The 18,251-nt window shown below is 38.9% G+C and overlaps 2 protein-coding genes across 3 annotated transcripts in view; one reads left to right on the top strand and one right to left on the bottom strand.

Annotated features, from left to right (window-relative positions):
• Positions 1 to 18,251, top strand: part of LOC123316871 (roundabout homolog 1-like) — a 154,552-nt gene that overhangs the window by 20,433 nt on the left and 115,868 nt on the right. The gene's annotated exons all lie outside the window — the stretch shown is intronic.
• On the bottom strand, positions 10,061 to 16,281 carry LOC123316885. 2 transcript variants are annotated; one of them, XM_044903160.1, is made up of 6 exons: positions 16,180 to 16,281; positions 12,509 to 12,721; positions 12,125 to 12,295; positions 11,776 to 12,065; positions 10,259 to 10,415; positions 10,061 to 10,198 (listed from the first exon to the last, which is right to left on the bottom strand). In XM_044903160.1, exons 2-6 carry the CDS (start codon positions 12,714 to 12,716, stop codon positions 10,083 to 10,085), a joined length of 942 nt encoding a protein of 313 aa, XP_044759095.1. In that variant the 5' UTR covers positions 12,717 to 12,721; positions 16,180 to 16,281; the 3' UTR covers positions 10,061 to 10,082. The 2 variants fall into 2 exon arrangements, with proteins under 2 accessions (XP_044759095.1, XP_044759094.1); XM_044903159.1 differs by lacking the exon at positions 16,180 to 16,281 and having other exon boundaries at positions 12,509 to 12,887.

Genomic DNA, 18,251 nt, shown 5'->3' with positions numbered 1-18,251 from the left:
ATCGTTATTTCATTGTAAACTACCAATACGCTCTTCACTTTCCCATTGTGCTCGAAACAGGGTAGGTGGTTCACCTTCCTGCTTAGATTTCGTTCACAATAACCTCTATTCATCTTGCGACTTTGTGGTCCGGGTGCGTTAGAACAGAAGCCAAATCGATGAACCAGGTGAGGGATCGTATCTCTGCAGCATCCCTCTGTCATAGATCTCCTCTTCCCTCATTTGAGACAACTGCCTTTGGCGTATCATTAGCAATCATTTTTTGAAGCAAGTACTTTTCGTCCGCATGCACTTTTCGTTCGCAAACTCTCTACGTCTCTACTATAAGAGACAGTTTTTCGTCCTTGGTACATAACTGACTATATAAGCCTCTCTTGAATTTGCAGAATTCACGCAATGAAACATAGTCTGACAAAACCAATAAAAATCATAAGAACCACCGGAATAATGAATGTTCGGAGGAAGCGATGAAACTCTGCGCGAAATTTGCGGTCTTCTTTGTCGCGAGACGAGCCGAAAGAAAACTACCACCATTGTTCCGTCGAACTTTGAACCCTCCTCAACGTCGCGTTTATTTGTACGCGGTGACACGAAAAAATCCCACGAAAATATAACATTAGTAACCACATGTCGAGCGGAGTTATTACCCAAACAAATACATTGTCCGACCGTGTTTATGGAGGTTAAACAATTACCATAAAGTCAAACCACCTTTTAACGACGCACAATGTGTTGCTCTGAAACTATTTGTTATTTAAATTCAACAGACAATGCTACGAAGTGCCCAGCTCCTTTCCTCTCATGTGTGAACGACGAAGAACGTTCAACCTTGCCTACCGTCTGAATTTGTGCCGGTAAAACAGAAAAGTTTGCAGAACCAATTTGACAACTAGCTCTGTTGTAATGTAGAAATGAGTTATAACGAAGCGTCCATCAATTCTCGTCGAATATCTAATCGAAGGACCAAGATAAAGAATCGAATCTTTCCCCCCCCCCATCTCCCACAATCGTCCAATCGATTCGAGCGAAAACACGAAAACACACTCAAACTCGGTAACACAGGATGTCACGGTCTATAAAATGATAAAGGAAATCCCAACAACAACGGTCCAACATTAAATCGATACTCACCTACCACGTAGAATTTCGATTCTCTAATCTAAAATCAAGGCAGTCTATACGAACGGACGATAGCGATTACGCCGGAATGACAAATTCATTGGAAATTACCGCTTTCCGAAGATATCATTGACGTTTCGTTATGCGGCTCGCATACGGGATCCTATCATAGATGTGGGAAAAAGGAACAGCTGTCACTTTTCAGTGTTACCAACGGATTTGCATTTTCGAGATAGTTTGTGCTTCGAATGTCCATAGAAGTAGATTTTATGATCTGTCGTATCATCATAAACGTCTACGATGTCTCTGTGCATAAAGTGTAATCTGTCACAGAAAAATGCGCCGACGGAATCTTTTATGCTCGTTTATAGTCTCTTCTGCAGTGTCTCCATATACGTACAATGGGTTGAGTCGAACGCCAATATGAATGTGAAGACGCCGGGAGGTTTATGCCTCGTGGAAAAAAAAACGGGAAAGACGAAATCCATTCTTTTCCCATATTAATATCCCATCCTTCGGGAGATTTATGCCGTAAAGTTGAAATTTATACTCGAAACAGGCTAACGACTGGCGCTTCCCGGGAATAATAAATAGGATATGGAGAAGCTAACTCCACGAAATAGAATAGATATCTATTAGTGGCCTGTGTAAGGCGGAAGACCTGAATATCCAATGAAGGATAAGCGTTCGGAGTAGATCCGAGTAGAAGGACCAAAAAAACCAGCACTCGTCGAAAACGTCCGGATATAGAATTCTGTGGATCATATTTGAATGTGAAGCGTACTTCATGTATGTAACGTGCCTTGCACGTCGAGATAGCGGGGAATACGAGCTTTCGTCGATGATTTCATTGCGGTTTCGAGCATTTTACGAGCTCTCCAGATGAAGCCGCGTACGTCTTCATCGAACCGTCCATTTTTCTACGATCGAAACATGCAGGTTACGTCGTTAATCGCGAAATCATAGAGTTCCACGAGGGGTGTGTTCCGTAAACGGCCAACCGAAGCCCGAAGATGCCATACGAAGATACGGCGCGCTCGGCAGCGAGATTTTTGCAGTCGCCCGCGCTTCTAGACGCCCGGAGACTGGTAGCAAATATGCGCAATTACATTTTTGTCTTACCTACGCGAACGGGCCGCTTACGCAAACAATGGCTCTCGAGTTATTGACCTTAACAGTTATTCCCCTCAAGTTGGCTCGCTGAAATCGATAAAGCAGATCGTGGCTACTTCATTTTCCTCACTCGTTAAGGTCTTATGGCGAAATTGCGCATTGTAGTTCCTAGAACGGGTTCAGAACTATGGTCGGGTCGTAGTAGTAGTCTGATGAGAATTCCGAGTCGAAACGTCGTAAATCTCGGGTTTCCTAAATTGGTCCTGGCGATGCCTGTTGAATAAGACGGCAGGCAGGTGATGCACGAAAAGTAACTCTGACGACCGTTGCGATTTTCTATTCCTTGATAGGAAGTCACTCGCGGTATCTGGGGAACGAAAATGAGTCGTTTGTTTTTTTGTCGCCGACTGAACACCTGTTGCTCGCTTTGGTACCTTGCGTCTTGCACCGGCCGGCGATGGCAACGATTAGGCCTGCCGCAGACATGCAACTTTTCAGTTGCGCAACAGTTTGATTGCAAGCGGTTCGAGGGCGCACACAAAGGCAATCGCTGCAACTTTTCAGTTGCATGTCTGCGCGGCCCCATATAAATTCATTGTGCTCAATTCTGCAACTAAACAGTTGCAAAACTGAAAAGTTGCATGTCTGCGGCAGGCCTTAGATTGCCTCGTTTGGTCTTTTCGATGAGGATGTACAGAATAATATCAAATACAGATAATAGGAAGATGATAACCAAGTTCCAGTGTGAATAGAAAGAAAAAGATAACGGTTTGAGTTTAAATAAAATGATCTACGCAGGTAAGACCTCAATACAGGCAGTACCGAGGATCAATGGAGTCTTCTACCACGATCTAGAGCATCTGGAATCGAATTGAACGAAGGAGCCAGAAAGGAAGCACCAGTGCTGCCTACAGCCTTTCTGTGATGAAGGAAACCGAAAGAGAACCACCCTGGAGGAATCTTTCATCCATGGACCATTCCAAAAAGTTCCTTCGGGATTTTAAAACCCAAGAAGTATTTGGGAAGGAAGTTACTCCTCCTCAGTGGCTTCCTCATAGGACATTGCCGTAGGAAGCATATGATGATAAAAGGCTTAGCAGAAACTGACGAGTACTCCTGTTCACCTGGTCACAGAATGCCTCGTCTTTGCAAGCCTACGCAAGGAATGTCTTGGACAAGAACATTATAGAAGGAATAAGGAGTCAGTCTTCTTGAGGCTCCCAGATACTGGAGCTCATTGAGACTCTGGAGCTGGAGGGAGAGCTGTAGGAAGCTCAGTTGCAAGGGAAGCTCTGATAGAAGGCACAATATACCTTAAGGTCTCGGTAGAATGTAACTCCCTTCCCAATCTCTCACACTATCAACTATTATCATTATGGGAACACTTCGCATATTTCCCTTCTCGATTTTCATACCATATCGACATGAACTTATCGGTTTGTTGAGTTGCTCGACGGACCTCTGTTCCCTCATCCCCACTCCCGTTCTCGTTCATTGATTAATTACTCCGCTCCGACATTCTGTCCGTACGTGTTATACGGGATAGAAGCCAGAGATGAGCTTGCGGTGTACCGCCCTGCGATGCCGATCCGCGAAATTCTGACTGAAGGGGAATTCCGATAGCCGCCCAACCGTAAATCAATCGTTGTCTCTACAGGACGTCCACAAATCAAGCGAATCACTGGGTCCATTAATCAAGGAGCGATCATTCTGACTTCTACATTATGCCAGATGAAAACGGGACGATCAGACAGAAAAAAACTCCCGAGTTTCAGGAATCTGCATGTCGAACTGCATAGAACTCAAGTATCTGCAGCTTTGGACCTGAATAAAACTGCGAAATCGATCGTTGACGAAGAAGCAGACAACCCCTTGTCTTAGTTCAAGCCTCCAGTCTGATGAAACTGCTCCGTCTCGAACAAATAGCCTTGATCCCGAACAAAACAACGTTCGTTCGTTGAACCCAGCCGTTCATCACTCTGTATAATTGCCCGAAGTACTAATTAAACGTATCGGCCACACGTAATCGATCCCAAATCTCCCGAACGCGTAATTTTCGTAGAAATCCCCGTACCTGAACCACCCGGGCCAGACCTCATTAAAAAACCAATTTGTCAGAGATCCCTCAATATCGTCTATACACAGTTGACAGCATCCGAGATCCCAGACAGATTATCCGGCACTCCAAAACGACACTTCCAATAACTGTCAACGTTTCACACACGCCCCCCTCCCACCGCCCGTTATCATCACGTGCCATTAAGTGATTAAAGCCGGAAAGAAGCGAAATTTAACACAAAGACCGCCAAAGCGAGGCCCCTTTGCACATCCGATCCTTCTCCTCTTAGTGCCCGTCTATGACGGCGCATCTTGCAGATTGGAACGCGGCCGTTTGTCAGAAGTGAAGAAGGGTGCCTTCCTTTATGTCGTCGAAGAAGCTCTTACTCCGAATTCTTCGTAATTAACACATAATTCCTCTCATTCTGTCGTGTTCACTGTTATCGTTGCACACGGAACTACCTCATCAGAACATGGGAGGCAATATGGTTTTTCTCGTGCTCTATCCCATAGGTCAGCTCGGAACCACGCCGAGGGCTAAACGGATCATCTAAATTCACAATCTAGACCACGCCGCAACTCCAATCAATTACACACCAGCTGCACACAGCTCCAGCGTGCAGATAAAACTCAGAACCGCCACTTATCGACCTTTCACGCTGGCGAGGCTGCGGGCAAAACCTGGTTAAGCGCATATAACAGTACAGAGCGATCGGTACCACCACTTCGTCCTTATCGAAAACTCGGCGATAACAACCCAATAATATACCCAATCTAAAAAGGAACAGCTAAAGGCGTTAACAGCATTCGATCAGCCGAATCGTCGACAGATAGCAGTTACCCACTTAAGAATGTAGTCCAATTCCCTTTGTACCCATCTAAGGATCGAACCGTATAGATAGATGTTGCAACCAAATGAAGTGGAACCTGCTTTGAAATTCAAATTGCGCGCCCCGTCTCGTAATGAACAGTGTGTTATTGTTTTGAATACATTACGTGGCGCGATAAAGAAACCGATACGGAAAATATGGCTGGATATTAGGAACGATAATTTAGAACTGTCACTGGGTATTGTTGGAGGATAAATTGGAATTTCGAAGGTACCAAAACGAATCTATCGTTTCGTAGACCAAGTTGATTATGCCTTTGGGTTCGGATACGTCTTTATACCTCCAGGGTGGCTTCTTCGAGTTCCATTTCGAAATCTTCAGCTTTCGTATTTGTTCAACAGTTATCTGTCATTCTTACGATATCGATTAATGAAGTCCATGATGGGAATTAGATTGCCAACTCCTTTACAGTTACTCCATTGATTCTTTCAGTACCTAGGATGCTAAGAAGAGAGAAATACTATACTGCGCAAGAGTATTCGTGGCTGGTACCAGATGTTCACTTTCGCTATTTCACTGTCCATGCGTCTTTGGGGCAGAAATCTTTGCTATCAAAAGATATGAGGAAGAAAACCTAGAAAAAACTATCAGATATGTGACATACATAAAAATTCTGACAGTTCGGCCTCGCATATCCTCCATTCTGAGATCACCTAGTGCCTCGCCATGACACAATAGATCTCAACACCCTTTAAAATCCAAAATCTACTACTTAACTTCATGACATAACACTCGACCAAACTTCTAAACTTCTTTTCGTTAGTATAAACTCTTTGGTTGGTGAAAGAAATATTTGTTTTAGACATTCAGCTGATTTAATGATTTGAGCAACATTAAAAATTGAAAGAAAAGGAATAGTAAAAGGAATAAGAACACACTAATATAACAGTTATCTAAGAAAAAAGTAAAGACATTTCCCTCCTATTGATTTATCAAGAGTTGCATCGGTATCAAACCAGGACCTCGTTGAAAAAAATTTGTTATAAGACCGCTGATTCAGTTCCTCCATAAAAAACGATACCATCCATTGTATTTGTTTTGTCGTCCCATCACGTCGAAACAGAATCATCCCTCTATGCTTCTCGTACATGTATCCGATGTTCGACACAAACCAAATCCATTTTTTGCGTCCTCCCTCAGTGCGTTTCGGGGGTAGTAGTGATTCAGCGACCAGGGGTGGTCCGGCACCCCTGCCGACTCGCTCATTACCCCAGTCACTGGGCCACTGTACCATGTCTCCTATGGGACGCGATCACATTGATCTACCATTGATTTACGGCCCGTTCGACTTGCATCTTTTGTGCAAGGGTGTGCATGCGTTTTAAGCCACCCCGCGCGCGCGCCCCGCAAGGTCCATAACGAAGCGCGGTTTACTTTTTCGTCCCCCCCAGAGGGTGTTTGGTCGCGTGCATCTCGTAATTATCTCCTATTCAGAGCGGGGGGATATTCATATCGGGAATGACGGATTGTGCAGCTGAAGTTTACGCAGTGACGAATATTCTTCGACTTCAAAGCGATTCGAATCCGAAATGAACCAAAAAAGACATGATTAAAGCATGTTATGAAGTTTCATTTTTATTGACAGAAATGCACCGAGTCCAGAGGTAATATAGCACTTCGTATACTTTTACTTAGAAACCTCAGTGTCAACTCCTTATCCTACATAGTTTTGGGAGTACGGTTTTCTGGCTGGCGTGCAAACACGCTGGGAGCACAAAACAGCGTGGAGAACCTGTAATCCCGTAGTTACACTCGAAAAACTCTGTGCGCGGATAACCCCCGAATCGCCACAGAAACATCTGTCGTCGAGGCCATAGATACTCGCGTAACGCCGGTAATTCGTCACCGGATAACCCACAATATCCGAAATCAATCCGGATGCGCGCCGCTCCCCGGGTCCCTAATAATTAATAAACCCAACGCACATCCCATAATTCCCATTAGCAAACATAATAATCAAGGCAGTGCCGGATAGGAGGGATTCAGAATCGAGATCTTTATGATTAGTGAATGGAACACAGACACGAATATCCGAACGCCTCTATTCGCTAATTGAAGTCACAGATGAAATAATGGACTGCGTTATCATCGATCGGATTCTATGGACGCGTCCGTGATTTGCGGTCTACGAGGGAATCGGAGTTTGCATCCGACTCCTACGTCTCTGTCCGCCCCCACGGGGGGTGGGTTCCGTCTTTGTCCGACGACGTCTGTCTGTGTTCTTGCTTTTCATCCTCCATTAATTAATTGCTTCGATTTCCTCTGATCTGTCTGTGAGTCTGTGTGTGTGTGTGTGTGTGCTTGCGCCGCTGCACATTCTGGGGTTAATAGGTTTCTGGCGGTCTTTGTGCGGCATTGATTCCGGGGACCATTCATGTGTTTGGTCAAGGAAAACTAATCTTCTTTGCCGATTCAGCGTGTGTGCCTGCCGGAAATTCGAATGCAGATAGAGCTGAGGTGAACAAACCACGTAGTTCGACGTGGGCGGCCGGAGGCGAGTCTGGGGTTGTTCCACCTGTCAACTGTCAACTGTTTTCTATGGTTGACAGATTTTCTTGGAGGAGATAGGGAAAGTTACAACTATGATGAAGAATCACAATATTTCTGTCCTGATTCCTTCAACCTTTCGTTTGACCTTGATCCTCTCAATCTGTCACCTGTCAAACGTCAAAAATTTACACGAATCGCCCTTGCTTCATTCGAAATAACCAATAACTGCGAGTTTTCGATACTCGCAACGGAAAAATTGGCGGGAAATTCAGATGAAACCCCCTCCGAACTAATTCAACGTATAAATTCAGAATTTCCATCTCGAAAACCGCTTTCCTCGACGTCTCGTTAAGAAACGAGATCGATATTCCATCTGATATCTTAATCGAATGAGATTTATAACTCTCGGCCGAAGTTTCGACGAACTAATTTGAATAAAACGGAGATACCGCGTGGCGAAATCCCCACAAGTAATTTATCGACTGCCTGCGCCTCGCTGACATCTCATACATGCATACACATACCGGACCAGAACAGATCGTTGCCGAAAATTGCCTCCCGTTATCGACGAAAAACGTTTCGATAAATTCCACAAGTCGACGACTCTAAAGCCCGAATTTATGGAACACCGGGTCATAGAGTTTCTCCGATCGTCACGCCACCTAACCTGTCATTTCGCGCTCGGGTAGGTTCCGGAATGAGCGGTCCAAGAATCGCAAAAAAAAAAAAACGTAGAGCGACGTGTTATTTCAAGAACGGCTCGACAAAGGGATGTAAATTGAAATTTCGCGAATCTCGCCAGCTGTTTCAACCGCAACAGATGCGCGAGATTTCAGAATCGCTCGACTAAGTTTCGAATTATTTCCTTTCAACGACGTAGGATGAGTTCGGGAGTACTTAATGTTACGCCTGCTTGGATCGCTGATAAATGGGCCATTTAATACGTCTGGGAATGCGCCGCATATCGCCCTGAAATAGGTGACGAAAAATCGGCTAATATGCCGAGACGTTTCCAATGGGAATTTCATCTTCTTATTTCTTTTCTATTGCGCGAAAAACACTCATGCAAATTGGCAAAGAAATAAAGAATATTTCTGATTATGTCATCTGTCTTTCAAATTTGACAATTGACACATCGGACCATAGAAATTGATTAGACCGGCTGTCAACGGCGACACTGGCGCCGTGGCAGGTACCCAATAAACACAGACACGTGGAAGTAACGTTGAGTTCTCCAAAGTAACGCTACGTTGAGAAACCGGCAAAATGTCGTTAGGAAACACGTTTCGTTCTAGTGTTACAGTAACGTAGCGGACAATGTTTTTGGAATGGAAATTCTACGGGAATATAACGTTGCCCTTCAATTGAAGTAACGTTGCTAAAATACGAAATCTAAACGTTGATGTTGATTCTCTAATGTAACCAAAATTATACGTAGAATTTCAGAGTTTAGGTAACGTTGAATTCTTCAAGTAACGCTACGTTGAGAAACCGGCAAAATGTCGTTAGGAAATACGTTTCGTTCTAGTGGTACAGTAACGTCACGAACAATGTTATTGGAATGGAAATTCTACGGGAATATAACGTTGCCATTCAATTGAAGTAACATTGCTAAAATACGAAATCTAAACGTTGATGTTGATTCTCGATATCACTAAAATTATACGTAGAATTTCAGAGCTTAGGTGATGTTGATATAGTCGGTTGAATATACGATGATTATACAAATATTTGAGACGATATTACTACCCGTTCTCAACTTCATAACAACGTATCTTGAAGTGCGGTGAGAAACATTAGTTTTTATATTAGAGTATATCTGCTTACCTTAAACGTCCTTCAAATATTTCTAAAATTCAAAAAGTATAAATAGATAGAAAAATCTTTTGGGATGCATATATATTCATCCATTTATACTTTTTGAATTTTAGGAATATTTGAAGGACATTTAGGGTAAGCAGATATACTCTAATATAAAAACTAATGTTTCTTCACCGAGGATTATTAAATAAACTCATTTTATCTCTTGAAAACAGCTTAGACAAGCTTGAATGCAATATGAAACTGTACATTTTAAATTTGAAATAATAACTTGTAATATATTTTGAAATTCTGGAATCATTTGAATAGCTGATGCATGAAACCTGGAAAATATTTCAAGCTACTTTTAATGATGAGGATAAAATTATTGTTTTAGAACTTTCATCTTTATTCAACTTAGTGTGTTGAGTGGTATTGTGATACTTCAATTAGGGATACATAATTTGGTATTCCTGAACAGGCTGGGATAAAGAGACAGGTTTTTGATTGTTTTTTTTTAATGAAATATAGGTGATCTACAAGAAGATGAACAAAAATAAAATATTCACAAAAAATAAGGAACAATTCTGATGATTTATCGCATCTTTCTTTTCAAGCGAGTCTTTTTTTTGCGTCATTTAATCTTTTTTTCGCGAATTTCAGCCAATCCTTTGTTGCAACTTCTATTTGACTGTCGGTTGCGGATGAAAATTCTTTTTTCACAGCAACTGTAAAAATAATTCAATATAATTTCAATAAGATATAGCTCATTAGCTTTGATGACCTACCATAAATTATTTGCATAATTTTTGTATCCCTAAAAGGTTTTTTATCGGTTCCTCGCCAATTGAAGAGACAAGCCAGCTCATTTCTCATCAAAAACCTCAATATTCTTCTTGTATGGTCCTCAGCAGAATTTCCACCAATGGACTTCAACCTTGTCACCTGAGAAATAAAATAAGTGGATGCTGTATCTGAATGTATTTATGAATATCATTATATTTATATTATTATATATATATATATTATATATATATTATATATAATATTTAGTATTCCAGAACATTGGCATTGTCATACCTAAAGTAATCAATCAAAAAACGAAGTAATTTTTGCGAAATGTGCATGTGTACCTAGACAATGTATATTCAGTATGACATGATATTAGAGTCACATACATAATTGATTATTGCATATATTTTCACATATATAAACACATAGTAAGTGTAAATTTTTTTTCGTAGCTCCCTAATGCCGCCCACAGACTTCGTTCTTTTCCATCCGTTCGAATCTCCGCGATTCGGACCGTCGTTCCAAAAGCGCCAAAAACCGACGATTCGGAACGACGGTTTTTCACCACACACATCGGTTTTTGGCGTTTTTGGAACGACGGTTCGAATCGCGGCGATTCGAACGGATGGAAAAGAACGAAGTCTGTGGGCGGCATTAAATTCGAATTTATGCGCACTAATGCAGATCTTCAAATACGCTATATATGCTATATAAATTAATTTAGACTCTGGCTTTGGAACACAGGACCCACAGAACACACCCTTGACTTACTTTATGACAGGACCTAAAGCTGGCCAGTTATTCATTACACAGGGTGAGTCTTCGACTCGTACAAATATTTTATAATAGTAGATTTTTGAGGTTAAAAGAAACATTTTTTTTCGATTCAGCCTTCACCCTTGGAGAAATATTATTCCTTTCAGAATAACAAGCTAAATCTATCATTCACACATCTGTACCCAATTTTCCGAATATCACAGATATATTTTATTAGTGAACATCAAATTACTCGAAAACGGCGCTTTATACGAGAGAATAGGAGGAATACTTTTATTTTACAAAACAAATATTCATTAGATAGCGTCCATCTTAGGTTCAAGAGTTGGGTTCCTTGAATTTTTGTTAATTTTATGGGACGTAATGGTCATAATGAGAAAACTGATAGACGTGGGAGATATCAAAGAAATGAAAAACTATATTCCGAAATTCATTTCATCCGATAAAACTGTTCGTGAGATATGTAGAATAAAAAACAACATTTTTTATGGTTTTTCAACAGCCTGTATCTTTTAACCGAGCCGATTCGGAAAAAAATGTTAAAGAAAAAAAGTGTTTCTGTTTGAACGAGTCAAAGACTCACCCTTCATACTAGTTAAGTTTTCAGCTTCAGTTAAATTCCAAACTAGATGTAATGACTCGATAATCAAATTTCGTTTATTCCTGAAAAGATTATCTAAGTAATCTTCTTCATATACTTCTGATGAGGTTCATAAATATTTCAAAGAAGACTTACCATGAATTTTTCGTGCTCGGGATTTTTAATAAAATCTTCTAGAGCAAAAAACTCTTCTTCCAGGCCAATGGGGAAATTTGGACAATTGGGAGATTGCTCGATAGTGTAAGGCTCATTTCTGAGAGTGCTGGCTATGTTATTCAGCATTAATAATAGCTGCTCCTGTACGGTTGAAATTTTCGCCACCTCTTTAGCAATTTCCTCAATTGATTTTTCTATTTTTTCCGAATTTTTGGGAATGCTGCTAGATGTGCATGCATCTAGCACTGATTTTGTGAATGAGTCTGAAACTATATCATACGATTAAAATCGTTCAATTATTCGATTATGTAACTTCAACTAAACTTACAAGCTAAGTCATCATTTTGTCGTGCATTCATAAGAACAGATTCATCATCTGAATCCTTGTGATACATATCTTCTAAAAGATTTGGTATGATTGGTTCTATATTGGAAAACTCTGATTCTTCAGAAGAGCTTTGGAACCTCTCCAGCCGCAGTTCAGCTTCCTCATAAGATGCTGTTGAGATAAAAATTATCAATACAGAAAGGCTCATTGAGAATTCTTTTTAATAATTCGTATGAATCAAGTTTGCACTCTATGAGAAACCCCACCGAGAGTCCAGTGTGATAATCATCGTTTTAGGATGATTCATTAGGGAACTAGTATAGCTACAGCATGTATTAAAAAAACCAAATTGTGCATCGCGTTCATGAAGAAAAAAATACTCACATGATTTGAAAAGGACCTTTTTAATTTGATACGTTTTCCATGTAAGGTCACAAGGTGCCTGTTTTCTGACCATCTCCTCGAATTTTTTTTTGCTCACAGTAGGTGGCCAATATACCAGCGTGTTGTTGCTGTTCAACCACAAAAGTGGAACAATACTGCACGGCGCGCTCCTTCCCTCTTTAGCTCTGAACTCCACAGCACAGTACATTTTTTCTTGGACAAATGGAATGCCATAAAGTTTTGAGTATGTACACATTGTACAGAATACAAAAAGAGGGGAAAATGGAGGAGTGCAAAAAATGTGACAGGATCGTCATAATGCTTTAAATGTATGAACAAGAGGAAAAATTGCATATCCATTTTTATGTGGAATACAAACACATTTGTTCTTAACTTTAGATACACAGACTATTTCAGCGGAGCTTTCGGCGAGACTTTGGCAGAAGAAAATCCCCATATCTGATGACTTTGAAGGTGTGGTATAAAGGTCATATTGGTATCTATAGGGAATAACTTTCAGTTTGTAAACACCGTTAATGAAGAATATGGAACTGATGGAATATACTTTTTTATGGATTAAAACACAGTTGTCTGGCGTTGTGTTAGATAGAGTTATAGTTCCAATAATAAGTTTTCTACATTCGAAATACTGATGTTCAGTTTTGTCCTTAAACACCTCATTAAAAATCCCAATAGGGGTATTGGCGGATTTTTGATCACATATATCATTTTTCTCAAAGATCTCCATCAATCTCCTGTGGATCTGTTGTAACGGTTTTTTTTTCGATCTTATTTTATTTTTGATTTGGCCCAAAAAGTTTTCGAATGGATAACTTGAGAAATTATTAATACAACCATACTTTTCAATATCATCGCATATATGCTCTAAATTATGAATATTATAAACCAGAAAATTTTCCCCATACAATCGAACTGAACGTTTTAAAAATGTGTTTAAAAGAATTTTACATGTTGGAATCCATTTATGAGGTTCTGGTGATGAAAAACAAAATATAGAAAAGTGTAATCGCAAGAAGTTCAAATAACTATCTTCAGGGAGTATATCATAAAATAATGTAACGCCAGTATACAAACAAAACTGGCGAAACTCCGTAGCTTTCCAACGATTGAAAGTTTTCAAAGAACGTGGTTTTCGTACGAACTCCAACGGTATGTGAGCTGCAACTATGGAAATTCGGTTATCAATTTGTTCAAGCACTCCAGCAGATAACTTATGTGGTCTTTTTCCAAAGAATAATACATTTAAAAGTCTTTTCGTAACTCCTAAATCGATAAGATGCATGGGATCTAAAGGAAACTGACTTACTAAATTCAAATTTATCTTCAAAAGTTCAGATTTTCCTTTTATGTGGTTATCATCTGAATTAATTATTCTCTCATCTTTCTGGGGTGAGTTGTCCAAAGTATTTGCGAACACAACAAAATCTTCATCTTTTCTCTTTCTATGAACATTTGTGTCATAAATCATTCTATTATCTATCGATTTTGCTACTGAAAAGCAACGTTCGCATCCGAATTTACTTGTATGTCCCGAAACATTCTTGAGAAATGATCTAGCTGGTGCATCACAAATGAAACAATGTATTTGGAAAGAATAATTAATATTTTTATAAGAGAAACCAACTGCTCGCAGATGGTTGACTTCCTCTATGAATTTTTGTAGAAAGATATCTATGGGATTTGGCTTTCCCCGTCCACTAAAAATGGCAATAGGAAATGGTTTCGACATTTTAAAATCTCTGCACAAACCTAGAATAGGCCAAAACTCAATATCACTACTTTTGAATAAAGGCAGTCCATCTATATTCACTTGTAACCGTATAGAATTTTCGGAGACTCTTGGTTGGTAAGATTTCATAAATGATAATGATTTCAAAAGATTGCATTCTATTCCAAAATACACCATTTCGCCATTATTAAGTTTTATTGTTTCTGTTGTGCGAGGAGTAGATAATAATGATCTTGCGTCAATGCAAATATTTGTTTCTGAAGGAACTGATGTTTTTATTATCCGCAAAAGATCATTGAGAGCAGAATGAGTTATATTATGATCCAGTGCCCAATTTCTGATTTTAGTTGAAAAAGATGCTGATTCCAAATCTGATGCAACATCATTGTCAGAATAAGATAAAATATCATCGCCAGAATTAGATAAAATATCATCGCCAGAATTAGATAAATCATCATCGTCGTCACTATCAGATATAATATCAGCAACTTGCAAGTTGACACTTGGATCGTTTTCAACCGAAACCTCCGAGGAGGAAATTGTATCAGATTGTTGTGGAGTAGGGGAAACATTGGAAGGACTATTGGACGAACTTGCATCTGGTTGCGTATTCAAAATTCTGTCTGTTATTTTCTTCACTTTTCGTTGATGCTGCCTCTTGCTCAAAAGTTTCTTTGATTTAGATTTCAACATCGTATCTTATCTTTTAATTCTGAAAGCAAAAGTATTCAACAATATTTGCATCAAGGATACGTGAAACTTTGATGGTGAAAAACTTGAGGTAAAACTTCGATTTATACCCCACCTCGGATTTTAATGATTATTTTTTTATAGATAGAATTTTTTATAAGGAATCGAATGGTATTAGTCTCAATCTGCGGAAATTTATAGTTATGATTTTTTGAAATTTTTGTAAAGTGCTTTTTCTCGAATTCGACAAAGTGCCTACGTCAGATTTTTTTGCCGATTTTTTCCTGGATGCAGGAGAAGATACAAAATCTATTCGTACAACTATCAATCTCGACAAACTTTTAATTTGAGAGAAATGATTTTTCGAAAATTTCATCAAAATCATCATTATATTATCATGAAAAATTATATTTTCACTTTTCGGTCCTTTAAACTTAAATTTAAATCACCAAAAATGATATTTTCATGTATGAAATTGTTTTTTCACTGTCCTTACCCAACCTAACAACCTAACCTAACCTCAAAATAATTCAGTTCATTTTTTAGCCAAAATTGATCAATTATTCACATTTCTTCCAATGAATTACCTCAAAAGCCCAAGTGGTTGATTTCTGTTGAGAAAAACATTCGAATTAATCGAGAATTACAGTGAACAAACATTCAAATGTCATAATTGAGTTCATTTAACGAACATTTCAAAAAATCATAGCTAATGAACTATAAATTTCCGCAGATTGAGATTACTACCATTCGATTCCTCATGAAAAATTCTATCTATAAAAAAATAATCATCAAAATCTGAGGTGGGGCATAAATCGAAGTCGAGCCTTTCTCTAATATTATTTGCCTAAAAATTATGCTTAATTGAACGAAGGAAGAAAGTTATCATAATAGGTATTGGGGGCTACATGTAGCAGGTTGCTCATCTGACGCCACGCCATAGATGCCCTTAACGACGCTACCGACGCGACGTACCACATGGTATGGTAGATAATTATATAAGATATCGACCTAAGAGCTATATGATATTACATGACTGGTATCACAAAACTGTGTATGAGTGTTTTTAAAGCAGTATCGGTAATATTATCCAAACAATCACCATTGAGGCGGCTGTGCTAAATTCACGTTGGATATAGGTATTCGTAGCCACGTTCTGAGAACGAATACCCGAAAAATATATGGAGTTTGCGCAAAATGATCTTTGATAACAATTAATATAGGTACTTACCAGCTAGTAATGTAGAGACAAGGCACAAATTATAATGCGCACAATCCAAAATGGAGCACAATGGTTATGCGTACTCGAGCGAAATGCAACTGACCAACTAACTTCGTGACCTTCGTGTCGAATGTCGTTTTCGAGGGGAAAGGATTCAAGACAAGGAGCATCACAGCGAACCGCGAATCAAAATGATGAGGTGAGATCGGAAGTACTCGGGTCAATTCGGAATCGCCACACGTAACATTACACTAGAGTGCATTGGCGTAGATCTGATAAAATTAGGCAGTGACGTGCAATAAATTTAAATAATTTAATTTTATAATATTATTATTATAACAATTTTATAATAAAGAATCTATCTATCTATCTTAATTTTCATCTACTAAATCTTAAAAGTCTCTTCCGCATATCCAATGACGTAGCCATTAGTTCTGACTATGTGACTATGTATGTCTCAGTCACAGATTAGACGAGTTTCCTAAAGCATTTGCCTGATAAACAAATTGATAATTTTCATGAAGGTTACATGCACCTCCCCATATACTAGATCTCAAATCAGATGAAATGTTTTGAAATTTCCGAACTTTCTGGCCGAACTTCAGGTAATACACCTGACGTTTCGCTCAAAACTGTAGTGGTATAGTGTCAGACCGAGAATCTTGTGTAACACTGTAAGATGCCTACCTTGATTGTCGCCAAAATAACGTAAGGCATGGCGACGCGATGGCTATATATAGAAAGCCAGGAAATTTCAAATATTTCATTTGATAGTTCGATTCTCATATTAAAATAAACGAAAGCTTTCCGTTGATTCACAACTTCAAATAATAGCTATTGAAGATGAGGAAAGAGGAAATATGGATGTACCTATATGAATCAGAATACCATGCTAGCATGATATTCTTTCTGAATGCTCAGAAGTCAGAACTGAATTATCGACCAAAAACATATCGACGTAGAAGCCGTCACTTTATTATTGGTTCCAAGATCAAGCTTTGTGAAACCGAGCATAATAATACTCTCACTAAGTATACGACCTATACCTAAGCAATATAATAATTGTCGTCTTTCTATCAACCGGCTTTTACTTACATTGATTAGATATAGACAATGTATATTTTCAAAAAGCTAGGGTGAAACCATGATTAAAGAAATGACATAAGATCGAAAACCATGTCTTTGTACCTACAAATAATAACCAACATTAAAATATAATATATTGGTATCCCTTTCGAAAGTTATGTAAGAAAACTCAATTTTTAAGGGTTGTACACCAGAAACTTTATAAACGGTTTTGGACATTATACAAAGAGCCCTTATATTTTTTGGTGTTCTCAACATTTCTGATTCATCTTGTATATCGTGATAAACATTGCATTTTGTCTTCATCAATGACTGAAAACATTATAGAGGCAGTTGACAGTTTTCCACTTGAATATTTTTATATCCAAATCCAAATTTAATCGCATTAGTATGCAGGGTTTTATCAAACGAGTTTAATTTCTCAAACGCCCTTTTTTCCATATAACTTCTATGCCTCAACGTCGTTTAGGAGCTAATAATCTTCGGTTTATGAAACGGTGATTACGGCCATAAGTAATGTTTCTGAGTTCAAATTAATCAGCAGAGTGATATAACCGTGATTATCTTTTGTTGGAGGACGAAGCAAAAATCATGGTTTTATCTCTGTATGCAATCTAATGGTGAGAAATTTGAGAATTTGTGGTGAATTGTAACTAGTACTGTTTGTTAAAAATATTTTTCTTTCAATAAATATTATATCTACGATAAATCATAACAGCTATGTTTCATTTAGTTTTATCGGTAATATAATTCCATAAAAAAACACCCTGTAACTTTGTCAATATTCACTTAATAAGAACACAAACTGCAGGTTCATACAAATTTGAACCCACGCATACATTTGTGCTACAAAACTACCCACTTTCCATATTCAAATTCCCGATGATGGAGTTGCAACCATATCCAGGGGGTTGTTCGTAGAAACTAGCTTTGTATCACAAATCATGTCCCCCTGTGATTAAAAATCGACCTGTATGAGTGTTTTCACAAATTCA

Source organism: Coccinella septempunctata, chromosome 7 (assembly GCF_907165205.1).
Source record: "Coccinella septempunctata chromosome 7, icCocSept1.1, whole genome shotgun sequence".
In the NCBI taxonomy this organism is placed as follows: Eukaryota; Metazoa; Arthropoda; class Insecta; order Coleoptera; family Coccinellidae; genus Coccinella; species Coccinella septempunctata.
Note: the sequence above shows the minus strand (reverse complement) of the source record. Positions and strands in the feature narration are given on the sequence as shown.

What these genes read in the sequence shown, in the direction of transcription:
- LOC123316885 (XM_044903159.1), bottom strand. Translation starts at nt 12,764, where the DNA reads ATGTGTACATACTCAAAACTTTATGGCATTCCATTTGTCCAAGAAAAA. An exon ending in CCGAGCACGAAAAATTCATG is followed by an intron (nt 10,416 to 11,775) that starts GTAAGTCTTCTT and finishes TTTATTTCTCAG; the next exon opens with GTGACAAGGTTGAAGTCCAT. An exon ending in AATTATGCAAATAATTTATG is followed by an intron (nt 10,199 to 10,258) that starts GTAGGTCATCAA and finishes TTATTTTTACAG; the next exon opens with TTGCTGTGAAAAAAGAATTT.